Source organism: Coccinella septempunctata, chromosome X (genome assembly GCF_907165205.1).
Source record: "Coccinella septempunctata chromosome X, icCocSept1.1, whole genome shotgun sequence".
Classification (NCBI taxonomy): Eukaryota; Metazoa; Arthropoda; class Insecta; order Coleoptera; family Coccinellidae; genus Coccinella; species Coccinella septempunctata.
Genome location: NC_058198.1, coordinates 13,822,769 through 13,849,356, shown reverse-complemented (window position 1 = coordinate 13,849,356; position 26,588 = coordinate 13,822,769). Strand labels below are relative to the sequence as shown.

Here is a 26,588-nt window from a genome sequence, read left to right as displayed (position 1 = left end):
TTTTTCGAGTAGACAAGTTGGCTACTCCTACATATAATAGAAAATTTTAACTCTGGAATATACAGAGTGATCATAATTAATTCTCAAACATCAACTACAAATAATCGTCGAAAACTTTCTTATTTCAAATGGCACACCCGGTATTTCTATATCTAGTTGAACGTAAAAATTAATTTCGAAACTATCTTCATAAAAAATTTTCTAAATCTAAACCTGATAGTTTCTGAGCAATTTTCGATTTTTAATTCAAAACATTTCCAGTCAAATACAGAGTGATGCATTCAAAAAAGTTCAAGTTTGGTGTATATCTTTGTTTTCGAAGACCCTGTATATATGACAATAATTTTAAATTGTGCATTTGAACACCCTACACGCACCATACGAAGAGATTTTCAAAATATCTTTATTTACTCCTTCAAAATGAGCGCCGGGACTGGGGTGGGCCACCCGGTATATTTATTGATGGAATATTTCAAGAAACCATCATTATATCAAAGTGCAATGATTTGATTGAAAGAAGAATGAAAGAAATTAGTCTCTCAAAATAATTCACCGTCGAGTATTTTCAGAGGAAACACTTCCGCCCTCCTTGCAACAGCACGCGACCGTGAAGGTTCTCGTTTACAGCCCGTTTGCAACAGCCGAGAGTTCTCTGGAGAATTCTCTACAAAATTCTCGCAAGAAAACGGCAGAGATTATTTTGTGTGCAACTGCACAGAGAATTCTACCGAAAGTGCGTATGTAACGGTAAATAATTCACGGCGCATGAATTTTCTAGTAAATTCTCTAGAGAATTCTCGGCTGTTGCTTACTATAGAGGTAAAGGAACCTCCTTGGTTAGACCAGCCCGGCCGTCAACGGACCACGCCATAGGACGGAACGCGAATTTTCGTTCCAACGCGCACTTGTCGGTAAAATTTCTGTAACTGCCCGAAGGAGATGGTGCAAAGTGGTTTTAGGAACCAACATTAAAAATATGTTCTTTCATGACTTTCACACACAAATGTATTTTTATTTCATATATAAAGTTTTCACTTCGGACTACCTAGTTGTGCCATAGCTTTCTTGCAGTTAATTTGTACTTCTTGATTTGAGTAAGTTTTATTACTCAGATCATAAAGCTCTCTGAATTCGCTTACAAGCGGAATGAGCCTGTGTTCATTCATTCTGAATACTGAGAATATGACGTATTTTTCGTGGATACGCAACGAACTTACGGCGAAAGAATTCCGCCGAAAGGGCGTTGTCGTCCGTTGCCGATAAGTGAGCGCTGTTTCCTGAACTAACAAGGTACGCATAAATTTGCGTTCCATTCCGGCGTGATGCGAATATTCTTCGATATTCCTCATTCCATTGCATCTGAGAAACAAATTCCACGTCCGACCGAGCGTCCGACCTATTTGGGTTTTCTTTGTCGTAACTGGTTTGAAAATGAAATAAATTCTTCGAAAACAACAAAAAACAACCGGAGAGAAAATATAATCGAAATCGACTCCTATCGTAGGTCGAAGGTTCACAAATCTCAATTATTGAGTTTGCAAACAGTCCATCCAAGTCCACGCTAGTGCGACAAACAAGAACTAATAGCTCTCCCGAAGAGATAACCCCATATCTCTGAGTATATTCGGAATAATATTGATCACAGTTGGATTATTTTCAACCTTTTTTCATCGAGATTTGTATCTCTGTCAATTTCGGTGGATGTCCAAATTTTTCAGATACTGGGAGATAAATCTGGTGATCAGGAGGGCCACTTGATCGGACCATTTATATGAATGATACGCTGTTTAGAGAAATTCAGTCACTTTTCGTGCATTATCCTGTTGAGACCAAATGTCATCGAAATCAATCGGAAGTTGACGAACAGTTGAAATAACCAAAAAGCTCTACATATTTGGCAACGTCTGGGGCACATCGATAAAAAATTTATTATACGTACCCAAATATTTCGATGATGTAATCGAAAAAAATCTCCTGATTTGCTTGTACTGCATAGCAACAGTAACTGTTTCTTCTAGAAATATTTCGAGCTGTTCCTCAGTCATGTCAACCTATCAACCGATTGATCGATTTGAACAAAGTTCATCTGTTTCAATAGGTGCCCTAACGTGTATTTCTCTATTCAGGCGGCTTTTATTAATGGATTTTGGTAGTTAATTAATATTTTTGCATTTTTGACAGATTTTTCACACATATACATATATATTAATGAAATTTTGAAATAATTTTAGAAAAAGTGGATTTGGAAGGAATTGGCCTATCATCAGATAAACGAGTTTTTATCGATTGAATTGACTGACCCCGGAAATACCATTCAAGTATTGAAATTTACTCATCAACATTCACCATTTTGAATTCGGGGAAATTATTTTATTTTCTACCGGTTTCTTTTCAACATGTTGCTTTGAGGAGGCCGAGCTAGCAGCCCGCTGACTGGAAGTTGTCGATGACGTATCGCGTGATGTTACAAGGAGAATTTTTCTAACGAACATTTTCAATTTTGTCTGATATCATTTCATTGCAATTTATTTTTACAACTCCTTTCCTAACACGCATCAACGCTGATTGAATGATGTCTCAAATCAATGGGTTTGGAACGCTTATGATAAACTGGACTACCATTTAACTTGCCAGCAACCTGATTGTAATTATGAATGGTTGTACAATAATAATAATAATAATAATAATAATAATAATAATAATAATAATAATAACTACTGAATATCTCGCTGTACCTAAAGGTTGAAACGACTCGTTATGAAGAGTACATTCTTCCTACCAAGTTTCATCGCGATCTGTTGGAAAACGAGCGAGATATAGGGTGATCACTGTCACAGCAAACGGTCGATAACTCCGAAACCGCTGAATATCCAGCTGTACCTAAGGGTCTCAAAGATGCGTCTTCCGTAGTAGAATCGACACAGCAAATTTCATCGATATCGGCCGAAGGGTGAGGGAGAAAAAGGGAAAACCTTGAAATCACAAAATCGTCAATAACTCTGGAACCGTTGGGAATCCAGCTGTACCTAAGGGTTCAAAAGAACCGTCTTGACGCGAGGAACATCCTCACCAAGTTATCATAATAAGCAAAATATTGACAAAACCTTGTAAAAACAAAAAATCTCCATAACTTCTACAATTTTCAAGATACAGAATAATTATGTTACCTTTCTAGGAGACATCTCGACATCTCGACGATCCTGATGGATTCAAGGCATAAAAAATTCAAGACCAAAAAAGTCCTCCACCGCCACTTTCAAGATCCACCCTGTATATTTTATGGTCGCAATCGATTCTGTGACCCTCAAAGATCATACCTACCAAATTTCATCGAAATCCGACCCCCCCATCCCTTAGAAGTATGCACACCCCTATTTATTAAGGCATTCCACCCCTACTACAATACTCCTTACTGCGTCCGACCTGTTTTTAAGCAATTCTACAATTGTTCAAATCACTATTCCCCATATATTAACCCACCCAGGGCCCCTTCTGCCCCCCTTCCCCGTTAGAGTGTTGATACTACTAAAAAATTCGAATTGCCATTACTCATAAGCTATTCCTAATATTATCGTATTAATAGGTTCTAAAAATTCGCAATTGTAAATAGCATACTTTCACCAAGTTTGATCCAGATCGGCCCGGTAATAAGCGAGCTAGAGGGTCTTTTTTACCAAGTCCAAAAGGTCAATAACTCCGGAACTGCTGAAGCTATTTCCATACATGAGGTGTCGAAATACTCCTTTTTCAAAGAAGATTCTACTCACCAAATTTGATGAAATTCGGCTCGGTAGGAACCGAGATATAGGGTGTCCCTTGAAAACTGAAGATCATCAATAACTCCGAAACTACTGAATATCTCGGTGTATCTAGGGGTTCAGATGACTCGCTATAAAAAATACATTCTTCGTACCAAATTTCGTCGCGATCGGTTAGATAATAAGCGAGATATAGGGTGATCATTGTCAGATCAAAAGGTCCATAACTCCTAAACCGCTGAATAGCTGTACCTAAGGGTCTCAAAGATGCGACGTAGAATCGACACAGCAAATTTCATCGATATCGACCGAAGAATAAGGGAGAAAATGGGGAAACCTTGAAAACACAAAAACGTCTATAAATCCGAAGCCGTTGGGAATCCGGCTGTACGGTAAGGGTTCAAAAGAACCGTCTTGACGGTCCTCACCGAGTTTCATAGCGATAGGACAAATAATGAGCAAGATATTAACAAAACCTTGTAAAAACAAAAAATCTCCATAACTTCTACAGTTTTCAAGATACAGAATAATTATGTTACTCTCTCTAGGAGACATCTCGACGATCCTGATCGATTCATGGCATAAAAAATTTAAAACCAAAAAAGTCCTCCACCGCCACTCTCAAGATCCACCCTGTTATATTTTATGGCCGCAATCGATTCTATGACCCCCAAAGATCATACGTATCAAATTCCATCAAAATCGGATCACCCCATCCCTTCGAAGTATGCACACCCCTGGTTATTAAGGCATTACACCCCTACTACAATAAACCTGAATGCATCTAACCCGTTTTCTATTAATGTTAGATCTCTATACATCACTATTCCCCATATATTAACCCACCCAGGGCCCCTTCTGCCCCCCATCCCCGTTAGAGTGTTGATACTACTAAAAAAGTAGAACTGCTATATCTCGTAATCTATTCATAATATTATCGTACTTATAGGTTCGAAAAATTCGCAATTGTAAATAGCATACTTTCACCAAGTTTGATCGAGATCTGCTCAGTAATAAGCGAAATAGAGGGTGTTGTTTACCAAGTCCAAAAGGTCAATAACTCTGGAACCGCTGAAGATATCCCCATAAATAAGGTGTCAAACTACTCCTTTTTGAAAGGAGGTTCTACGTACCAAGTTTGATAAAAATCGAGATATAGGGTGTCCCTTGAAAACTCGAAATCATCAATAACTCTGCAACTACTAAATATCTCGCTGTACCTAAGGGTTCAAAAGACTCGTTATCGAAAATACATTCTTCGTATTAAGTTTCATCGCGATCGGTTGAAAAACAAGCGAGATACAGGGTGATCATTGTCAGAGCAAAAGGTCCATAACTCCGAAACCGCTGAATATCCAGCTGTACCAATTTTTCCTGCCTGTAGCTTTGGTCCAAAGTTGTAAAGTAAAAGGTTTTCGGAGAGGGAACCTAAAAAAATGAAAAACATGAGGCATAATTCCTAATTATTTACTGCTTCTCTCCTTTTGTGGATTCTCACTTCTGTAAAACTGTTCAGGATGGATTGGTTTATGTGATACCAACACTTCACAGAAAAAATATTATATTATATTTATGTCCCCTGCATTTTGGCATCCGTTTCCAACACAATACTGGACCATTGTTGTTATGAAATTCTTCTTATTCAAAATGTTTTTTGTTACTGCAAAAACCACTTTTATCACTCTGGGAAACACAAAGACTCAAAAAACACTCACCAAAAAACTATATTTAAGCTTTGAAAAAGCACAAGAAATTCTGTTCAACAGCTAACTTGACTTGATATATAGACATTTTTCGAGTTTCTTAGGAATGTAAATCGGAAGTATAAGGCTTCTAAACAATTTTTCACCCTGATTTTTACTAAAATACTGACAAAAAGACATCAAACAATGTAATTTAAAATTTATCTACGAAAATGACATTTAAATTTAGGTTATCATAGTGTAAACAAAAACACGCTAGAGAGAGAAAGGTTGCTCTACATCTTCCCTCTCTCTCGGTCACACTTTTCGACGAATTTTGCTACCTACGAAGCCATTCCAGTTCCCATAGAGTTCAATGTTTCCATGCCACCCGAAATGTCAGTCATTGCTGTCATATTCAAATTATTTAAATGCTTATCTTACTACTTTCGTGTTTCTCCGCTAACTCCGTCCTTCTAAACGATTACAATGCCTTTTCCCATATTTCATATTAAAAGACACACTATTTCCAATAATTAGTTCATTACTGAATTGATAAATGTAATGTTCACTTCCTACGAATTTTCCACTTTTTTTCATTTCGTTCGATTCTTTCAATACTACTCGAGTACGACCCTGTTCAAAATCGAGGGTGTTATGATTTTGTAATTGAAGAGTAGTGGACTGTATGAAAAGATAATTGAGTTGGAGATGGTATAAAAACATTTATTGAGTATCGTTCACAATCATAAAATGAATATGTCACCTGCATGAAGCTAATACAGTAAAAGCAACTAATATTAACCACATCTATAAACTCAGAGAGACAATATCCAACTAAAAACAAGAGATGGTCCAGAGCAGTTCAAATGAGAAGTCACTTGATGTCAGACTTAGACGTTGAGGAGTTCAATAAATTCAATATCAACACAATTGTTACAAAGTGATAGGGCAATCAATTGAAAATTGATTGCGAGAGCCTCCTTATTCTATCAGAAAACGCGAAGGTTAGAATACTGAATTTTAAAGAGAAGACGCGAGAGTACAGAGAAATAGGCCCGAGGTGAAACTGCAATGTCTAAGTCTGATCATCAACGAGAAATCGATACATTCAATTTGAGTTGATCAATAATGTTAATGTAAGTATGAGCAGAACAAGAGTCGCACAAATTAAATGAGAAGCACAGAATTAATGAATTTGAGAAGCGCTAGAATATTAAAAATAATATGAAAAGGGCAATAAATTCTAATTAAATGAGAAGTTCAATAATAATTGATTAAATGAAAAGGACAATCATAATTAATCTGAAAAGAACATAGTATAATTCATATACAATGAGATTATCTTGAAGAGTGCAAAAATTTATCATTGAATTCAACATTTACAGAGACGAACTGCTTACAAGTAAGCACGATTAGAACGTTCATCAGAAAAATAGAAGAAACAATTGATAAATTAAGAGAAGTCATGAGAGTACTGAGTTGAATAAATCTCTAATCGTAGATTTTGAGATGTGCTGAAGGCTGAGAAAACTAACATGTATGTTGAGTCCGATGAATGAATATAGAAAAGAACCAACGAGAGTACATATTATAAAGAGTAGACCATACCAAATGAGTAGACATGAATGTTCGAGCAGACTTTCCAGGGTGGAGCCTAGGTCGAGGTGTATCGAGCATTATCACTGATCGCTTAACGAAACTTGAGGTGTTCACATCCTATTCTGAATAAAACAGCTACATCCAGGGTCCACCCTGGAGAATATGAGGATTCATTCATCTGAAACTCAACAACAGTAATTAGTCATAAGTACTTCGAGGTGATCAGAAGAGTTGTCATAAAATGATTAAACTGATTCTAATAATAAAGACTATTATGAGTAGACAATGAATCAGTTATCATTTTTATTGAGATGGACTTGAGAAGTTTCAATCCTGGTGCTACATACCCATTTTCATGTGAGAAGATCTAGAGAAGTCTGAAAATCTATATAAATTATGAAATATAATAAAATATATATTTCTGAGCCGGCAATGGTTCGAGTTGTCTTGAGTGGACGTTTCAGTTGAGCGGTGCTAGCAAGGATTATGAATCTATTTCAAATCGGGGTACCATACGTGGCCACCGGAGCTGGTCAGGAGCGTCGACTAGAGAGAGGTCGGAGGGGGGCTTCGCTCAATTTTCAACAGACCCTGTTCTTTTCCACGAACGGACAGTTTTTCTCTTTCCACGCATCATTTCCCCTTCCTACACACAATTTTTTCCATAGCAACAACCGCAATAATGCGACAAAAAACAAAAGACCATCTGTTCATCAATTTTTAACCAATCAGAGAGCAGTACGCCACATTGCGATAAAAATTAGCTGACCTGATTTTCATTCTCTGAATAATCTTCCTGTGATTTAGTGGTTTTTCGATAGTTTTCCATACGAACTTCATTAGAATTTTCCTACGAACTTTATTAGAAGATTTCATTTTTATTTCGTTTTTTAGTGCCTATTTTCGAACTTCGTTTTTTTTTTTGCTTATTAGAACTGTGTTTGTGTTTTTCGTTATCTTCGCGAATTATAGTTTTCATTTTTTATTTTTTTAAACAAACTGTGAGAGTGCACACAATGGCCAGACGGCTGGATATACAAAAGGTATACAAGACGCAGTTTATGAACAACTTCGAAACTTCCCACCGCCACAGATTAGAGCATATCAAGAACAATCTGCAACTTCGAATTGAGTTCGTAGCTAATTTCGACGGTTTCGAAGAGGCTATGGCAGCCTTAGAGCCAACGTCTCCGTACCTCTCTCTAATTCGGGACACCTTCACCGTACAGCGGCGCGAGGAACGAGCCGAAAGCCTCTGTTGTTTAGCTACCTTCGATGGCGACTGGAAGCAGCACATCAACTCCACGGCCGTCGCCTATCTCAAAGAGGTGATAGATGCGAGGCAGTCCTGGAAGGAGGATCCTTCCCGCGATGCCGCCCGTCGAATGTACGACGCGGAGCTAAAACTTAAATACTTCAACGACGGGACGACAAGACTATTATACTACAACCGACTTAAATCACTTGTGTGTTCCAGTAGCCTCATCGACGACGACGACGACGACGAGGACGACGACATGGAAGGTGCACAGCAACGAGGCTTACTGAGATACGCAGTGATGGACTACGACCCAGACCACGTACTGACTAGAACCTTCACCTTCCAGACCATGAAACTATACCACACGAACATACCAGTACCATGGTTCCGCGAACACATACAGACGTACTTGACGGCCGCGGACAGGTACGACGTTATAACGAGACCGCACATTGTACTGATGAAGGCAATAGCCCACTTGTCTTTCAGGAAATACGGACCGAACCTGACCTCATGGACGAGACTAAACACCAAAGACTTTGGATCGACGCACGTACGTCACCTTCATGGAAGAGGCAGACGAGAATACGGACGCCGATGGCGAATCATCGGGACGCTAGACCCCAGACAAGTAGTTGTAGCCATAGAGACGCCAACCCATAACGGGTTCGCCCTCTTGATGGCTGCAACTACGGCCAACACACGCTACAAACGTGACGAACTGGTACGATACGTATACGAGAACGTGAATTACTTTCCCGCGTACCCGTCAGTAAATCCCTAAGGGGTATGTACGAGTGGTACCGGGTTAAGTTGACGGACGACAGCTGCTCAACGACCGACGACGAGGACGACGACGACGAGCAGCATGACGACCATGACGAAGACGTGGACGATGACGGTGACAACAACCACAGCGACGACAGCGACAACAGCGACGACAACGACAATAGACAACAGAAACAAGACACCGCACCGACGCCGACGGACCTAGCGGAGCCGAGTACATCGACGGGACGGCGTCGTCGACCAACCCTGCCAAGGTTGGTCATCACAAGACCATCCTGCATGGGCCCACCATCCCCAGCCCTTCCCCATACCCCTCCGACTCCCGCCGAACACCTGCGGGAGCCGAAGAGATGGCAGTATTCCTCCTCCCAGGACTGCGCCATCGTCCGGCATGCCGTCGCCAACGTGGGTAACGTAAGCAACAGGAGTTTCTGGCGCACGGCTGTGGAGAAGGTGCCCGAATTGAGAGGACGGAAACCGTTCGGGGTACGGAGCCGTTTGCTCACGCTGATGAAATCGTCAGAGATTAACAACTACGCTACCCAATTCGAAGTTGCAGCATTGTGGATAGAGCTGAGAAACCAAATGAAGTAAATTAAAAAAAAAAAACAACGTTGAAAATGTTCTTTGGTTCATACATTTCCATTAATTTTTTCAACACATTTTCCCTCCAAATCTCACAGCAGCATCATTCACATCGGCACTTTCCCCACAAATGATTTTTTCGAATATGGCGTGACGTTTTTTAAATTTGTCTAGACATCCAGTGCTGGCACTCTTATTTCGGGATGTCCAATACACACTGCACTGGCAATATCCTCGTACACACATTTTCATACGTTTCGCTGCCGATGGTTTTCCATCTTCGAAAGCTTTGGAAATGACGCACAATGTTTCACACTAGCGTAACAGTTAGAGCGAAACTAAACAATCTGGCTGGCTAGCCTAGCCAAGGGTGCATTTACAACTGTTTCAGAACAAACTCTCCCCTCGGCAACTTGGAGACAACGAAAATCACTAGCCCTTATATTATTTCTTAGTCCTAGCCGAGAGCATCCAATGGCAAATTTATTGGTGAGAAGAGCTTTCATCATCCTATTGATCTTATCTTTTGGATGGGCTCCTCCAATAGAATGTAGATATTGTATCTAAAAAATATTCAAATAATGAGGTGTAATAATGCTCCTGCATAAGTTGAATGAATAAGTTTTCTTCACTTATATTAACAATAAGACTTCACTTATTTTTCACATTGATATGTTTATTTGAGAATGTTAGAATCAACTTACATATACTTCCTTATTTTCCTCTGACCCTAAATAGGAGTCAATTTTTCGAACATCTTCCAGCGAATCACAAGGAAGATTCTCCTCAAAAAACTTCCAATTATTTTAAGGTTACCTACTTATTTCCATATTTTTGAATTTTTCTTGAAAGTACTCAATCTGTAGCATGACATTTGACATCATTGCCAATAGTTTATCTATAAAAATGATGTTAGAATCTCATGAATAGGTGCATAATAACTCTTTTCTTGCCAATTTTCATTTCAATGTTCCCCTTGTCTAATTCTACAATGGAAAGAAAAAAGCATATTAATCATATGACAAAATAAAACCCAATTAGCAAGCTGCTCAAGAATATGAATACCTGATGAAGGTGTATGTGATTCACTCGTGACAGAATATTCTGAACTCTGAAACACTAAAAAAAAAAAAACACATCAACAGATAATAAATTCGGACATAATAACTTTCTTCATTCTATGAAAAAGAAATTACCTTCTGAGATGACATCTTCTCCTTTTGCAAAAGGTGTTACCACTATAAATAAACATAGGTTATTCAATGTTCTGCATAGCATATTTTGAGTCAAGTTATTACCTGAGTTGATGTCAACATCTAGGTTCAGTGCTTCGGATAATTCCTCACATGGCTGCTCCCATATGATTTCAGCCTGCTCAATATCCAATTTGGGTGGAGGCGAAATACTGTCTACAAACGTCAAGAAAAACTCAAGTGAGTCAACTGAATCCTCTTGAAACATTGACTTATACCCACCTTCTCTATCATCTGTAGATGGGCTAGTGGAAGGCTGGCGAAATTTTTTCTTTCTTTTGCCTCTTCCTTTCTCCTCATCATTAGATGTATATTCCGCATCTCCTGCTTTCCTGATAGCAGTCTCTAGTGAATCTGAAAAATGTGTATGTTTGTATGAGGCAGTGATCATGAGATACATCATAGCCATTATAATATAACAGATACATTATTTACCATATATTCCATCCACTACGATTTTATGGGCACACCAGTGTTTGCCAGTAGCAGTTTTCCTCTTTATTAGATGCGTTACATTTTTGGGGTTGTTAGGTGGCCACAAACATTCTGTCTGTGATGCATTCAGCCAGCTCATTTGGACATGACTGATTACGCCATCCTCAATAAATTTTACCACCGCATAAGACATAGTAATGAATCTGGAAATTATACAGACAGATAATTCCCTACATATAAGCCATACATAATGAGATACCTAGCTTCTGAGCAAGTGGAATGGGCCAAATTAAAGAAAACTAATTTAAGTTTCATCAATGTTTATCATGTTGCTAATGATTCCCTTTACTCATTTTAATTAGAAAATAATTTTATTAATATCCAGATTTACTCATATTTTTAAGAAAACTTCTATTAGACAATGGGTCTTTATCAATGAATTAAATATAGCGCTGGGATTTGGAATATCCTTATTTTGACGATTTTGTTATCTTTTATAGTTTTGGCGAAATTTTAATAAGAATTAAGTGTCAATATTTGTAATACAAATTATAAATGCAGCAATTTCATTATAATAATGCTATCTTCGGAGCTCAGAAATTGTAAGCATTTACTGAAAATTTCGTCTTTCACCAACTCAACATTAATAGGCCCACTTAAATCCTTCAAACTCACTGAAAATATTACAACTGCGGAAGATTCACACGGTATGGAAAATAAATTCGTGTGTTTGGTGAAATATCTGCACGTCATCATTATTTTGTTATTTTCAACCCAAATATGTATTCTCAATAATACTTATTCTGTCATTTTTTAAAACAAAGTAGTTATTGGGTTTTTCAGAAGAAATTATAAAAGATTCAAACTCTACCTCTTTCACAACCGAGCCTGAGATATGAATTTATGGAAAAAAATTTTTTTTTGGTTGCTACCTCAGTCTTGTTCCTCCTTTAATCTATTTACAATTTGATGAAGTGGCTTTTCAGAGGTTTTTGCTTGATATGATACATATAAATTTGAATGCACTGAAATTTTGAATTGGGCCGAATTTTCTTACTTCATCACACAGATGTATCAGACAGTGAACATTATAACTAAGATGCTGATCGCCATAAAAAGAATATTTTTCCACAAAATATTTCAGATTCTTCTCAGCATAAGGAACTAAATGTGACAGCTGTTTTCATGATTATATGGGAAGAGATACACTCAGAGCTAGAAAATGTTGGTATTTAGCTCGTGGCATGCAATCCTTCAAAATTACTATTCCTGTATATAGCAAAAATAGCCTCAAATCAGTTGCTTTCCACCTTTCCACGAGAGAATTCTTTCGGAATATAAGCTTTCAATTCTTTGTTACGAATTTCAGCTTCTTCAAGTTTTGCTCTAGTGGGTCTCACATCCATTTTGCCCTGCACCCAAAATTTAATAAGACGTTTAGTTATTCCCAAGTAAACTAAGTGCATAGGGTCTAATGGTATTCGAGCAATCATATCTATGTCGAGTTCTTGGAGGATGGAATTCATTTTGTGATGCTCTGGCTGTAATTTTTGTCTGAATGACAAATTTGTTCTAAATTTGACATTTAATTCAGGAAACACAACTCTATTTTCTATAAAATCGCCCTCAGTTTCACACTTTGGACAGCCAAAATATCCTGTATGACTTTTAATGCCGCAAATAGAAGCTCTAGCCGGGGCATCACATATGAATGCATGAACTCTAACAGGCACTAAACCACCATTATATTCTAAACCCCGGCTCATTAAAATTTTCATTTCTTCAACAAAAGGTCTCAAGAAAATATACGGGTCTAATGGTTGACTAGTTCCGTTATGAATTCCAACAGGAAATGGGACTGAATAAAAACTGTCATGAATTGAAGCTAATATTGGCCAAAACTGTCCATTCGTACTTTTGGAAATCGGAAGTCCATCTGTATTGAAATCCAATAAAAGGGCAGTTTTTTATGTGATTTTTTAAAAGTGATAAGACCTTGCCGAATTCCTATATGACAATACTGCCCTCCGTTAATATTATCTTTATTTGAATTAGTATTCCTCTGTGTTTTCATCAAAGTTCTGGCATCGAGAGGTAGGTTTCCAATATTATGTTCAACTAAAACTTTCAAAATGTCACTTATAGCTGACTGTGATAGATTGTGTTTACTGAAGCAAGAACGAAGTGATTCTGATAAACTTTTGTCTTCTGTATTTGGAGAATTAGAAGTACAAGTATAATTACTATTATAATGACTGTTACTACTATTATAATGGGGATGATGAGAAAAACTATGAGAAGAACTTTCAATTTGAACGGAACTGAAACCTACTTCTTGGCTAATGCCTGGCTCGGAAACATCGTCAATGTGTGAAGCCTGTGGAGCGTTTGTTGAACTAGAAGAAGCTGAAAGAGTAGCACAAAGACTATCAGCCTGATTCTCTCGACTGTCTTCGAATAAACTATGTACATTTGTAACTACCAATCTACGTCTTTGTCGTCTAGACAATTCCGATAATAACTGACGCCTTTTGGTTTGATTGTTTATGAGAAATACCAAAAACTTGAATACTCACAAAATTTCAGTTATTCCTGTTATTTTTCTCTTACAGTTTTGTTCCTTCGCCAACTGCAAAATCACCAGAATCAGGTTAATTGTTACAAACTATAGATTTCATTTTTACCTGATCAGTTTCTTCAACTTTTAAATGACACAGTGCACAAATAATTTTCTCTCACGTTTCCGTTAGCGTCCAAAATGCAGGTGATGCTCAACACCACAGAACGCTTATATACAAGAAGTGAAATGTCCTTAGTAATCCGAGGCAACACCAAATGTCATTTATATGCCGCCATATTTGGTTGTGGACGTAGATATATGAATGGCAGGAATTTTGAATTTACAGGCGCACTATACCTATATACCTACTTTTCGTTGTTTTCACCTTCATTGTAAATTTACAGCTTCTATCATTAATAATGAAAACATATTTGGAATTCATGAAAGGAGCTGTGACTTTACATCATTCTATCCTGTGCATCGCCTCGCCATGAGTGAGAGTGCAACTACCTACTGGTGCATTGAACTATTCAATTGTTAACCACGAGAGATTTTAGAGTTCAATGGATTCAGGAAAGGAATCTTGAAATTTTTTATTGATGCAGAACCTTATAACGTCAACGAGTTCATAGTGTCATGTAATACTTGGCTCCCACGAGGATATTGAGGGGACTTTTTTTGATGTGGTTTTCCTCTTTATTGACCTGTTTTCTTCTTTGTTGTACTTTTACGTTGAATTATCAAAATAAATTCACTATTATTATTATTATTTAGAAATAATCTTATCATCAGTATAATTGAAGCGGTTTTGCCACCTTTCACATTATTAGGTTCGATTATTTCCAAACCTTTGAGAGGAATATTTTTTAACGGAAAGCGAGCAGTTATTTGCTTACATGCTTCGATGTAAAAATCGAGACATCTGCATTTGAACAAATTGACCTGACCGGGGGTTGAATCCGACTTATCAAGTAATGTATTAAACGCTGCATTTCCGTAGTATATATCATCGATATTCATGAAATTCCTAGGATTTTCAAAATCTACATTTTCGATTACCGTACTTGTTAAATATTCCCGCTTCAAAAAAAAAAAAAAAATCGAAAACAGTTCTCAACGTAGTTGTTATTTTTCCCTATAAAATATCTATTTTCGGGTGTTCGGCCTGCATTTCTTTATTCAAATTATTGAATAATGGAAGAACGAAGTCCAAGAACTCCAAAAATAATAATGTAGTTCATAGATCATCATATGATCGTTCATAGACACTTGGTCTATGAAAAATAACTTGAGGGCAGAAAATTGTTCTACTACCCTTTTCACTGCGGCGTGTACTGACAACCAACTAGTCTGAGAAGGGTGGAGTATTTTATGTAGTTTCAAGTCACAAGAAACTTGGAAGCTCTGAAACTCTGGAACTCTTTTTGGACTCGATGAAAAATAATTGTATATGTCTCTTATTAGGTCTTCAATAAATCTTGCCATTTTTGTACATGCATATGATGCACAAAGATGAAAAGAATGATAGGTGCATTTCAGAATAAAAGTATTCTGAATTTCATTTTGTAGCATTGTTGCTACAAAGTTATGGCGCCCCATCATTACATTTGTCCCATCTGATGCAAAACCTATTAAATTCTTCTTATAGGGAATATCAGAGCTGGTAAAAAAATTAATGATGTGCTCAAATGAGGAGACTGCATTAGTGGCTTCCAATAGAATGAGAACCAAAAAACAATCTCTAATGCTTTTTTCTTCTCATATCGCACGACTAAGCACAAATGTTTAGTTGTGCTTAGATCAGTTGACTCATCTATAATGAATGGAAACTTAATTTTTCGCAGATCTTCACATAAAATAGCAAAACTAGGTTTACGTAATACATTATCTACGATTGCGTGTGTTTTCGTTGTGGAATATTTCAGTTCTTTTGCAATTCTGGAGAAACGGCCTGGATCAGATGTTTCCTAATGGTAAACGGAAGATTATATTCAGCCAGAAATGAAGCTAATCTTATTTCTCCCGAAATTGTGAAAGGTATGTAGGGGAAGGTGAGGTATGACGGGGACCTTAAGACATTTCTTGAATAAAACCCTTCTTTATAATTGCAAAATGTAGCAACTTTTATTAAGAAAATAATCAGTCTTTCTTTTTTCAATAACAATCAGTCAAAACAAAAACAAAATTATTCTTCTCATTTAAATATCTAATTTAAAAAATAACAAAATCTCTCCGTCTTACCCCAACTATAGGGCAAGACGGGGTACCCCCTTGGGTAAGATGGGGTACAGAATATTCAACAGTCTTCATCTTTTCATAATGGGCAGATGTGGACAACTTCATCATCGTTGTCTTCCACTTCTGCACAGCCACAATGCGCCCAATTAGAACAAACCTGGCAAGTGATCCATCCTTCGATAGACTCGGAATACAAGCCGTGGCAGTATAGACATGGTGTATCTTCTTCTTCTGATGTCTGAGCTTCTTCTTCAGCTTGCTTAGTTTTTCGAGATCTCTTATTTCATTTTTTCATTTTCTTTTCGCTTGAGACATCAGGTTTCGGTTTGCTACTGTTTTGTTTTTCCTCTTATTCTGTTTTATATGGAGAAGCAGTGATAATAGCTGCTTTTCCTCTTCTCCGAACTTGCCTCGTTTTTTTTCGGCCATTCGTGGAAATGGCATTAACAGTTTTTGGCTAACCAGATGGAATACTGCATTATCCAAAGAATTATTTACTGAGGCTTGTTGTACTACATATGAGGTCGTAGCAGTTGGATGAGGTGGAGTGTTTTCTGAAGAATTTATGGTGGTGTAGGTGGCCGTTTGAGTATCAGTGACGAAGTTATTGTTGGTAGAACTGTCAGTGTTCGTTGTGAGATTGCTGCTATGTATAGTGTTGGAGTTGTATCAGCTTCGGGTTCCTTTTCAGCGTTCAATTCGATTTCGGTAGCCTCTGCAGCAATGAAATCATCTTCGGTAAAAATATGTGGATTGTAAGGCGAGATCCCACATGCTTTGAATGCATTAATTGCAGTTAGCATTGTTGCTGCCCGGATAAACGCTTGCCCGAAGAAGTCAGCCACTTGAAATTGCGAAACTACTTTCCCAGGATTAGATCTTAACCATGCTGTTAGAGCCTGATCATAAAATATACTCAAAGGCCACATAAAACCAACATCTGCGGGCTGTAGTTTGTGAGTGGTGTGTGGTGGGAAGCATATTATCGGCTAACCGTATTTACGTGCTTCATCGATTAACTGCAGATTTTGGGTATGAGTAGCGCGGCCATCTAAAATCAGCATAACTGGGTTGGTTTTAGAAGCGTTGGTGAGTATTACAAACTTCTGAAAGCATTTCAAGAAAATTTCTGCAGTAATCCACCCAGAATCTGAACATTCAGCCCATGAGTTCGGTGGAGCTCCATTGAGAAGTTCGGGCTTCATACGTTTTCTGGGATATATGAACATTGGAGGAAGGTATGACCCTGCAGCGTTGAAACAAATTTCAATCGTTATAGTCGTGCCTCGTTCGGCCGATGTCAGAGCACCTACTTGCTTTTTACCCGTCGCTGCGATCACTTTGGACCGTGATTTTGGCACCACCCAAACACCTGTCTCGTCACAGTTATATATCCTGTCTGGAGTAAAACGGTTTTCGTCAAGTGTTTTTCCTAGCCGTTCGAAAAATGTTTCGACACTATTAAATCCAGCAGCACGAGCCGCTGAAGTATTTTCAGGCTTTCGTAAACTCAAATGAGGATGACGGTTTAGAAATCCACGCAGCCAGTCCTTACCAGCTTTTTCCTTGAGTTCATTAAATTTGTGTTGTCTGTTACGAACTGCTAACTCATAGGCTAACTTCTGGAATTCGGATGTTGACAAACCAAACAATCTTCCTTCCATTTCCTTCAAATAGTCAACAAGTATTTGTTCTCCTTCTTCAGAAAACACTGTTGTAATTGGACCTAAGGGAACCTTGACATTCTGAAAACTATTTTCTCTTTTTCTTGCTTGGTTAACTTTACGCTCGAGTGTTGTTTGAGGAACATTATAAGCCTTACTGGCCGATTTGTAACCCTTTTTTCCATCCAATACTTCTTGAATGGCTAATTTCATTTGTGCTTCACTCCACTTTCCTCTATTAGTTTTTCTTTCATAATTTCGGACCATAATCTATAAGAAATAATCAAATTAACCCAACTTATAATTATAATTTTGAATGAAATCTAGATCCAAAAAGAATAGCAAAGGAGCGGGTAAGATGGGGTCCCAACCCCGTCTTGCCCCGAAGTAGGTACCCCATCTTTCCCAAACTGGACAGGTGTATTGTATTTTGTAAACCAAAGCAAACCGGGACGAATTAATGATTTAAGAATGGTAAAATAAACAAACATTAATAAAAGAATATATCACGCACCTTGTATAACATATATTATGAACAGTCACGCACTTCATACAAGTCAATAATCAGATAAAACCACGTAAATTTAGAAAAAACATACTTACCAAGTGGATCCCTGCACTTCTACGCCTAAATTTTACTAACACCAACTAATACTGATGAATACCGTCAGATGGCGTTAAAATAAATTTTCTAGTGGCACTGCATTATCTATTTTGGTAGGGTCCCCATCTTACCTCGCTACCCCGTCTTACCCCACCTTTCCCTAATTAATAATAAGGGCGTTTCTACTTTTCAAAAATGCTTGCTTGTATTCATTAAAAGATGATGAAACATTCTTAACTTGTTTAACTTGTATTTCTGGAATTGGATTTTTTGCCACTACAAACGAGGATATCTGCGGTTGTGATTTCTAACTATTGGATGATGCCAAGTGTCCTTGAGAAGAACAGTGCTTCCTCAAAGCGCCTTTCCCTAACGCGATATCAATATCATTCTTACATATTTTGCAATACGCGCTGTTTATTCCTTTTCGGCTTACTTGCAACCAGCCTGGAAATTCCTCTTCCCATTCTTTCTTGTAAAATTGTTGGTAGTTTCTTCTTTTTGCACTTGGCGCACTTGTACTCGGTTCTTCATCGGACGACATTGTGATTTTAGATGTAAACTGTTTTCACTAACTAAAAACTCTGATACTCTTCTACTTCAAGACGTTCAAAAATAATGAGAAAATACTATTAGAAGAAAAATTTAACTGTAAAAGATAGTGAGGTTGTAAGGCTCACTTCTTTGGGTTTGACTATACACAGTAGTGAATTAAGTAAGAAGAAACTGAAGGATGGTTTATTTCATGTTCGTAAATCTATTTATATTGGATCTAATATTTCTTAATTCGTAACTACCTAATTACTCAATGATATTTAGCGATCACGAAGTGCAGCCGATGACCTTGGTATCTGTGCCAAATCCTCAAAAAGTAATGCAATTAAGCTAAAGTGCCGCATTGCAGTTGTATTTGTTCGCCCAAAATATGAAATATTGAAGCCTGTCTGATAATCTTTTCATGAATATCAGACATTATCCCGGGCGACGGATTCGCTGTACTCGCTATCGGGATCCCCTGGTTCATCTGAGTTGGACCTTAGTGGGTGAAGAGTCCAGTCATCATTGGTTGCATCATGTGGAGCAGTATCCTGCGAATTGTTTACCTGTTTACACCATTTATTCCATGTGTATAGCCCTGCCGTAATTATGGCTGCTGTAATAACTATTGTCACGCTTATTGTGGTCATGTACCCATAGTTTTTTCGCCACCTGTAGTTAGACAAGCCATCTTTCTCCTATTCCGCTTCTTTCCCTAGGTTAGATAGAACTTGAATGTTCATTCCTTCATCTAACATTGGTAATGGGATGCTGCACAAGATGGATGTGGTATTTGCTACCAGTTTACTTCCTTTTCTCTACAGAAAGCAGCAGCCATCCTATATCCTTCAAAATTGTACTCTTTAAGTTCTTCTATTGATTTCCAATGCTCAGATACACAGAGATAGTCAACACAGTGTTTCGCCAATATTTCTTCCACCGTCAGAAATGAGGTTCCAATACACTGAACATTCTGATGAAAGATATTTACATCTTTCAGTATTGGCTTTGACTTACTTCTTTTAGGATATTTGGAGGTCTGCCCAACTCCCTCCGAAAAAAATTCCCGAAGAAAAAGTTTCTCGGCCTCTAGTTGATTGTTATTGCGGAATTTCTTCTCCAATTGCAGAAATCGTCCGACAGCTTTCTTTCTTGATTCTCCAAGGTGATTCGCATCATTTTTGAATGGTAACCATATTTCGTATCTTCCACTCGGAATGCGTGTATGGGTGCTTTTCTAGAATTTCTCGCTGTATTCCATATCGTCCGGTGAGTTGGGGGTGGACTGGATCTCCTCTATTTCCCAGAATTTGGCCAGTTTTTCATCAATATCATGATCGATGTTGGCTATTAATCCCAAAGTTTCTGGTTGTTGAGCTGATAATGGAAATCCCAAAGTGGTTTTTTGTAGAATCAGACCCGTTGTCGATTTCTTGAGACCAAGTTTGGATCTGCAAGCATCAGGTTGTTCCATTCATCTGGTATGTGTACGTTGATGTTGGTGCTGGGTATATTTCTTCTTAGTTTGTGCATAACCAGCAATTCTGCGTTGTGTGCATGGGATATTGAGAATCTTGGTTTGAGCTGCGTGAAAATTCCATTTCGAGGTTCCTGCCGCCGCAATTCCTAGGCCATTTATTTCCACATTATGTTTGTATCGAGACAGTCAAAGAAGTTGGTCTTTTTTTTTGGTGTAGCAGGGGGAAAATCTGCAAAACAGACAAACACACCCTCTCCTGAGGGGGGGAATTTTCACTCTCTGAGCTCGAGACCCACTAAAAACCCTTAACTGCTTCTTCATAGGTTCCGGGCATTTTGCCTATTAACCAGTTGACTCTTATGGTTTCTGGACTCTCACACGATCATAGTCGTGTTGATAATTGTATGCTGCCTATAGCTAGAAGTTGGTCTGATTCCGTGATGCACGATTTATGAGATCCCGGATCGATAAGTGCTTTCAAGATTTTTTGTTGGCCATCATTGTTTCGTACTTCCACATAGGCAGTTGCAAGCATGGCTACTTTTTCTTTATGGTTAATTTGATTGGATCTTCCAAGGTGGCCAGATATTGGTTGAGTGGTCTTTCCAACAGTTTCGCTGTTTGTTTGGCCATCATTGGTTCGTACTTCCACATAGGCAGTTGCAAGCATGGCTACTTTTTCTTGATGGTTAATTTGATTGGATCTTCCAAGGTGGCCAGATATTGGTTGAGTGGTCTTTCCAACAGTTTCGCTGTTTGTTTGTGTAGGATTAGTTTTGGGAACTGCTGCGTCGTTGTGAAGGAGCATATTGTGACTGCGATCACATTTTGGACATCTCATTCGTTTTTTGCACTCCTTGTTCAGAGGTTTTTCTTGCATACGAATGACCAGCGTTCATTGACATCCATAGCTAAGAATTGTTTACAGGACCCGATGTGGTGTTCTTCAGAGCAGATTGGACTTTGGCTATTAGAAATTCTCTCTTTGTTTGGTGAATTTTCGACATTGAATGAAATTACTTGGAGTTCTGCTCCGTAATGATTTATCCGAATGCCTCCATATACTGGCCATGGTCCAACTCTGGGACATTCGGCAGAGTTTGAACTTTCGAGTTTAAATAATTCTTTTCCACTTGATTGACTTTGGGATTTTGAGTATAATTATTTCGATTCTGTCTCTTTCTACAGTTTTCATAAACGTGTCCAGGTATAATATTTTACAATACGTACAAAAAATTCTCATGAATTTTGGGTGTAATTGATTAGGATTATGATTGGAATTTGCATTATGAGTATTATTGGAGGTTCCTGGCTGAGAATTGTTGTTGTTACGATAAGAGTTTCGACTTGATTGATGGTTGGAATTATTAGACCTTGGTTTTTTGCGACAATTTTGTGTGTTATGGTTTTTCATTTTACAGTAAGAACAGTAAAGTCCGGTTGAATTATTCGATTTATTTTTTGTATAATTAAGAATTTTTTTCTTGAAGGGCTATATTATAAGCTTCATTCAAATTGTCGATGTCTCGAGCTCTTAACATTTGAGATATTTCCGGTTTGCAATGAATAATAAATCTTCTCAATGCTGTTCTTTGAATTGATTTCTTAATCGCGGTGAATTCGTCTCGTTCGGCAGATAAATATTCAGCTTGGATACATTTTCACTTTTTTCGACTCTTTTGAAGAATTCAGTAATTCCCTCATTCGAATATTGACGAAGTGTTTCTAGTTCTTCATGGCTTTGTGCGACATGCTTTGTTTGACTATAGTACGTTTTCAATTTGGTTTTTAGGGTTGTCCAATCACTTATTTCATCAATATCGATTTCATTTATGACATTCGTGGATAATTGTGATACTACGAATAGAAAAAGGCTTGGAATTTGATGTGATTGAGCTAAAGAAAATGCTGAATTTACATTTGTTATGAAAGTGTGAGTTCCGTCCGGTCGCCATTGAATGTTTTTATGTATTTGAATAGAACAGTTAATGGTAATTCTTCAAATGGTTCGTCGTCACTTAGATTATCATTCGCGGTGCCTGGTTTTTCTTTGAGTGACATTTGTGCAGTTTTCATATACTTTACAATGTTTGAACAATTTGACTCGCTTTTGGTTGCGGTGTTTGGGTGGGGCCTTCCGTCGAGGTGCTCCTCTGACTTTGCGTCCGGAAGTTGTGGTTGATTGGTGTTGATCCCTCTGTCAACGGCTTTGGCTCTGGCTCTAGGTTACCCTTGGATTGTTTCTTTGGTGATCCCTTTCTGGCGATCTCTTGTTAAATTGTGGTGGTCCTTTTTTCTGGTGACCCCTTGTTGCGTTGAGGTGATCCCCATCCGGCGATCCCTTGTTGTCCCTTTGTGGGCTGATTATTTTTTGTCCCTCTTGGGGTTGTTTTATTTTGTTGTCCCTCTTGGGGTGGTGTTGTTTTGTTGTCCCTCTTGGGGTTGTTTGGTACCTCTGGGTTCTCAACTTTCTTTCTGGTGTATATATAGATATATTCAGACCACAGAACTGGTCCATTCTGGATACTGGGGGAAATCTGAAAACTGATATTGATGAAATATTGGAAACATGGAGGATTTACTGTGCAGATCTGTACAAGAGCAAGCAGACCCCACCAGAGAATTCATGGCCATGTAGCTATCCCAGAGAACCAGCGATACTACTATCTGAAGTACAAGAGGCCATTCGATCATTGAAGAAAAATAAATCCCCAGGAATCGATACCCTACCAGGTGAACTCTTTCAGATGTTGGGCGAAAAGGGTGTACGAATATTCCACTCAATCTGTACGGCTATATGGAGCACGGGAAAATGGCCAACCGACTGGTGTACGTCAATATACGTTCCATTACACAAAAAAGGATCAACTTCTAAGTGCGAGAACTACCGAACACTGTCACTTATATCTCACGCCAGCAAAGTCCTTTTAAAAATCTTGAAAACAAGACTGAAAGCATATTTGGACTGCCAAATACCCCAAGAGCAGGCAGGTTTTGTAAAAGGAAAAGGTACTAGGGAACAAATACTGAATATCAGACAACTGATCGAAAAATCAAGAGAATACCAAGTACCCATGATAATATGCTTCGTCGATTATCAAAAGGCGTTCGACTGTGTGAACTGGGCCAAACTTTGGACAATCCTGGTACATATGGGAGCCCCTGTTCATCTGGTATCCCTCATTAAAAATCTCTATGAATCAAATGAGGCAACTGTCCGTTTGAGCCAGAAGTTCTCGAAACGGTTTAGAACGGAACGAGGAGTCAGACAGGGTTGTGTTCTATCGCCAGATCTTTTCAATATATATGGTGAATTTGTGATGAGAAGGTCCTTGGATGGTTGGTCTGGGGGCATAACGATTGCCGGGAAAAAAATAACCAACTTAAGATTTGCGGACGATACCACCCTCATAGCGGCGACGGAAGAAGAGATGGTGGAACTTCTCAGACGGGTGGAATGTGAGAGCAACAATGTCGGTTTGAAAATAAATAAAATGAAGGCTAAAATAATGATAGTCGATAGATTCAACACGTTACGGTTGACAGGCCTTCTGAGCCAATATGACTTGGTAGACAGTTTCAACTACTTGGGCTCTTCCATAACCAGTGATGGAAACTGCGAAGCGGAAGTACGAAGGCGCATAATCATGGCAAAGAGCGCAATGACCCGGTTGAATAAAATATGGAGGGACCGCTCAATTTCTAAGAGTGTGAAGGTGAGACTTGTTAGAGCTCTTGTCTTCTCTGTCTTCCTGTATGGTGCTGAAACCTGGACTCTGCGGTCCTCTGAACGTCAGAAAATTGACGCGTTTGAATTGTGGTGTTGGAGGCGAATGCTGCGAATACCTTGGACAGCTCATCGGACTAATGTTTTTGTCTTGAGTGAGTTGAAGATAAGAACCAGACTATCGTCCATCTGCTTGCAGCGCATTCTTCAGTTTTTCGGTCATATAGCCCGCCGAGATGGAGACAACCTGGAAAAACTTATTGTGTCGGGAAATGTTCCGGGTAAGAGAGCGAGAGGTAGATCACCGACTAGATGGACCGACCAAGTTCAACAAAGTACGGCCCGCCCATTCTGTCAGGCTCTTCGAGATGCAGAGGATCGAGCAAGGTGGAAACAACTAACCCAGCGTATAGGAGGGAATCACGATCATCAGCAATGATGGAACGACTAGAGAGAGAGATAGATATATTTTCTCAACTCGTCAACACGTTTTAAAAAAAAATAAGGAAGAACTTTTACAAGCGATTCATTCAAAGTCTTTACAATGAATCTTATCTACTAACTCTGTCTTATTCTTACACCTTACATCCTTAAATAGACAAATTATGCCTGATCAGCAGTTGGCGGTCAGTGCTTCTTCATTTACAGGATGTGCCGGATCGGCTTACATATTATCTCCCCCTTTTGTTGAACTGAGTTCATTCTGAATGTTTGAACTTTGTTAATCCACAATTTTACGAAATTTCATTATGAAAATTTTATACATTACAAGAACAATTATGAGTAAACACATCATCAGGAAAATAAAATAGAGGGTTGAAATGTGGTTGGGATGCAAATTCCATTCGTATAATTTTAAGTATGAAAAATGCGTGACATTCAAAGGGTCTAAAGTTAAATCTTTAATCTGTGAAATATGCAAGTTATCAAGTTGAAATTCATGGTAAAAATGATCGGTTTTGGAGGATTGAAAAGTTTTAAAACCATTAGAAATTATACAATCACTTTTTATTAGGAGAATTTTCTTTGGTTCATGTTCATATGTTAAATGGCCTGAACAGTTTTCTTTTAAAAAATCATTGAAGAGGGATAAATATTGTCCATTTGGTAGGGCTTCTAAGTCTTTGAAAATTGGGGTACGTTTCCTCTTACAAATGTCACGTTTTTCACGCACAAATGCACTCATACACGAAGGTGGTTTCACTAGTTTATCTCGTGAACAAAGCATCCATTTTTCCACTTTCTGGCATTCTTCATACAGGGACCATATGATTTCTTTTCGTTGTAGGAGCAAATATTTAGGTTGATCTATCAGGTGGGTATTTAGGAAGGGAACAAATTTCAACTCAAAAGAATTATGAGGGATGGAATAAATTCCATCCTTTGGTAAACCAAAGGTACTTTTATAACAAATATAATCTGTGATTCCTCTACTTTCACTGACGTGAAAAACACTGAGTAAATATCTTTCAAGTAGACTAGATGTTTTAATAAATCATTATTTTGAATATAATTTCTGAAGTAATTGAGAGGTAAAATAGACTCGTGCAGCAAATGAAGTCTAGCAAAACTGACGGCTGTATTTATTTCTGAAAGCATTTTAGATATTTTAATTTGTTCAAATTGTAGAAGTACGATTTTATCGAGAACCTGCTGTATTTTCAGGAATTTATCTACTTGATTTATCATGATATTGATTTGATTGTGAAATCTATCAGATATTGAATTAATTATTGTTATAATTCTATTATGATTTATTTTGATGGTTACTACATTATCTTGTAATGTTCGAAAATATTCTTGATAAAGATTTTCATCTTCATCATCTAAAGTGCCAAAAAGAAACTTGGAAATTTTTCCTTCTATATTAACAAGGCCTCTTTTATTCCTTGATGGGATTAATTCATGCAAGATATGCTTATTTGCAAAAGACTGATTTAATGTCAACTCATATAAGTATTGCGTCGCAGTATCCCTTGTTTCATTTTTATTAATTATGTCATTTAAAATTTCTTCGTGTTTGTTCAGAATTGAATCAATTTGGGAAAGGTTATAATGATACATGAGGATATGATCATTTTCTACAATATATGTTTTGGGACCACTGAAGGTGATTATATTATTCCTTATTTCTTTTGTTTTCATGGAAAATGTGGTTGTGAGAGAAATTAAGATGAAGGTAGACCATCCTGAAGCAGACGATAATTACTTCTTTCTTTGTTTGATTTTACCCTTATGGTAAATGTGACCTTTATTTGCTTCTTTAATAAGAATATTGTCTAAAATTTTGATCTTGGCCTCTTTGAATCTTGGTTTTAATTTCGCATCTGCCGGTAATTTGAGAAACGCTTTTCGATCTTCGTCTAAACTAACATCCTCAGCTCTATTTTCGTTTACTTTCTGCCTTCTATTA

General features: G+C 37.9%; 3 protein-coding genes across 5 annotated transcripts in view; 1 reads left to right on the top strand and 2 right to left on the bottom strand.

Moving 5' to 3' along the window:
• LOC123321869 overlaps window positions 1-26,588 on the top strand; it is a 243,046-nt gene that overhangs the window by 56,126 nt on the left and 160,332 nt on the right. The gene's annotated exons all lie outside the window — the stretch shown is intronic.
• LOC123321872 lies at window positions 10,397-12,391 on the bottom strand. Its single transcript, XM_044909661.1, has 2 exons — window positions 10,874-12,391; window positions 10,397-10,796 (listed from the first exon to the last, which is right to left on the bottom strand). Exons 1-2 carry the CDS (start codon window positions 11,337-11,339, stop codon window positions 10,642-10,644), a joined length of 621 nt encoding a protein of 206 aa, XP_044765596.1. The 5' UTR covers window positions 11,340-12,391; the 3' UTR covers window positions 10,397-10,641.
• LOC123321866 (jerky protein homolog-like) lies at window positions 15,050-19,896 on the bottom strand. Its single transcript, XM_044909651.1, has one exon. It carries the CDS (start codon window positions 18,092-18,094, stop codon window positions 17,153-17,155), a length of 942 nt encoding a protein of 313 aa, XP_044765586.1. The 5' UTR covers window positions 18,095-19,896; the 3' UTR covers window positions 15,050-17,152.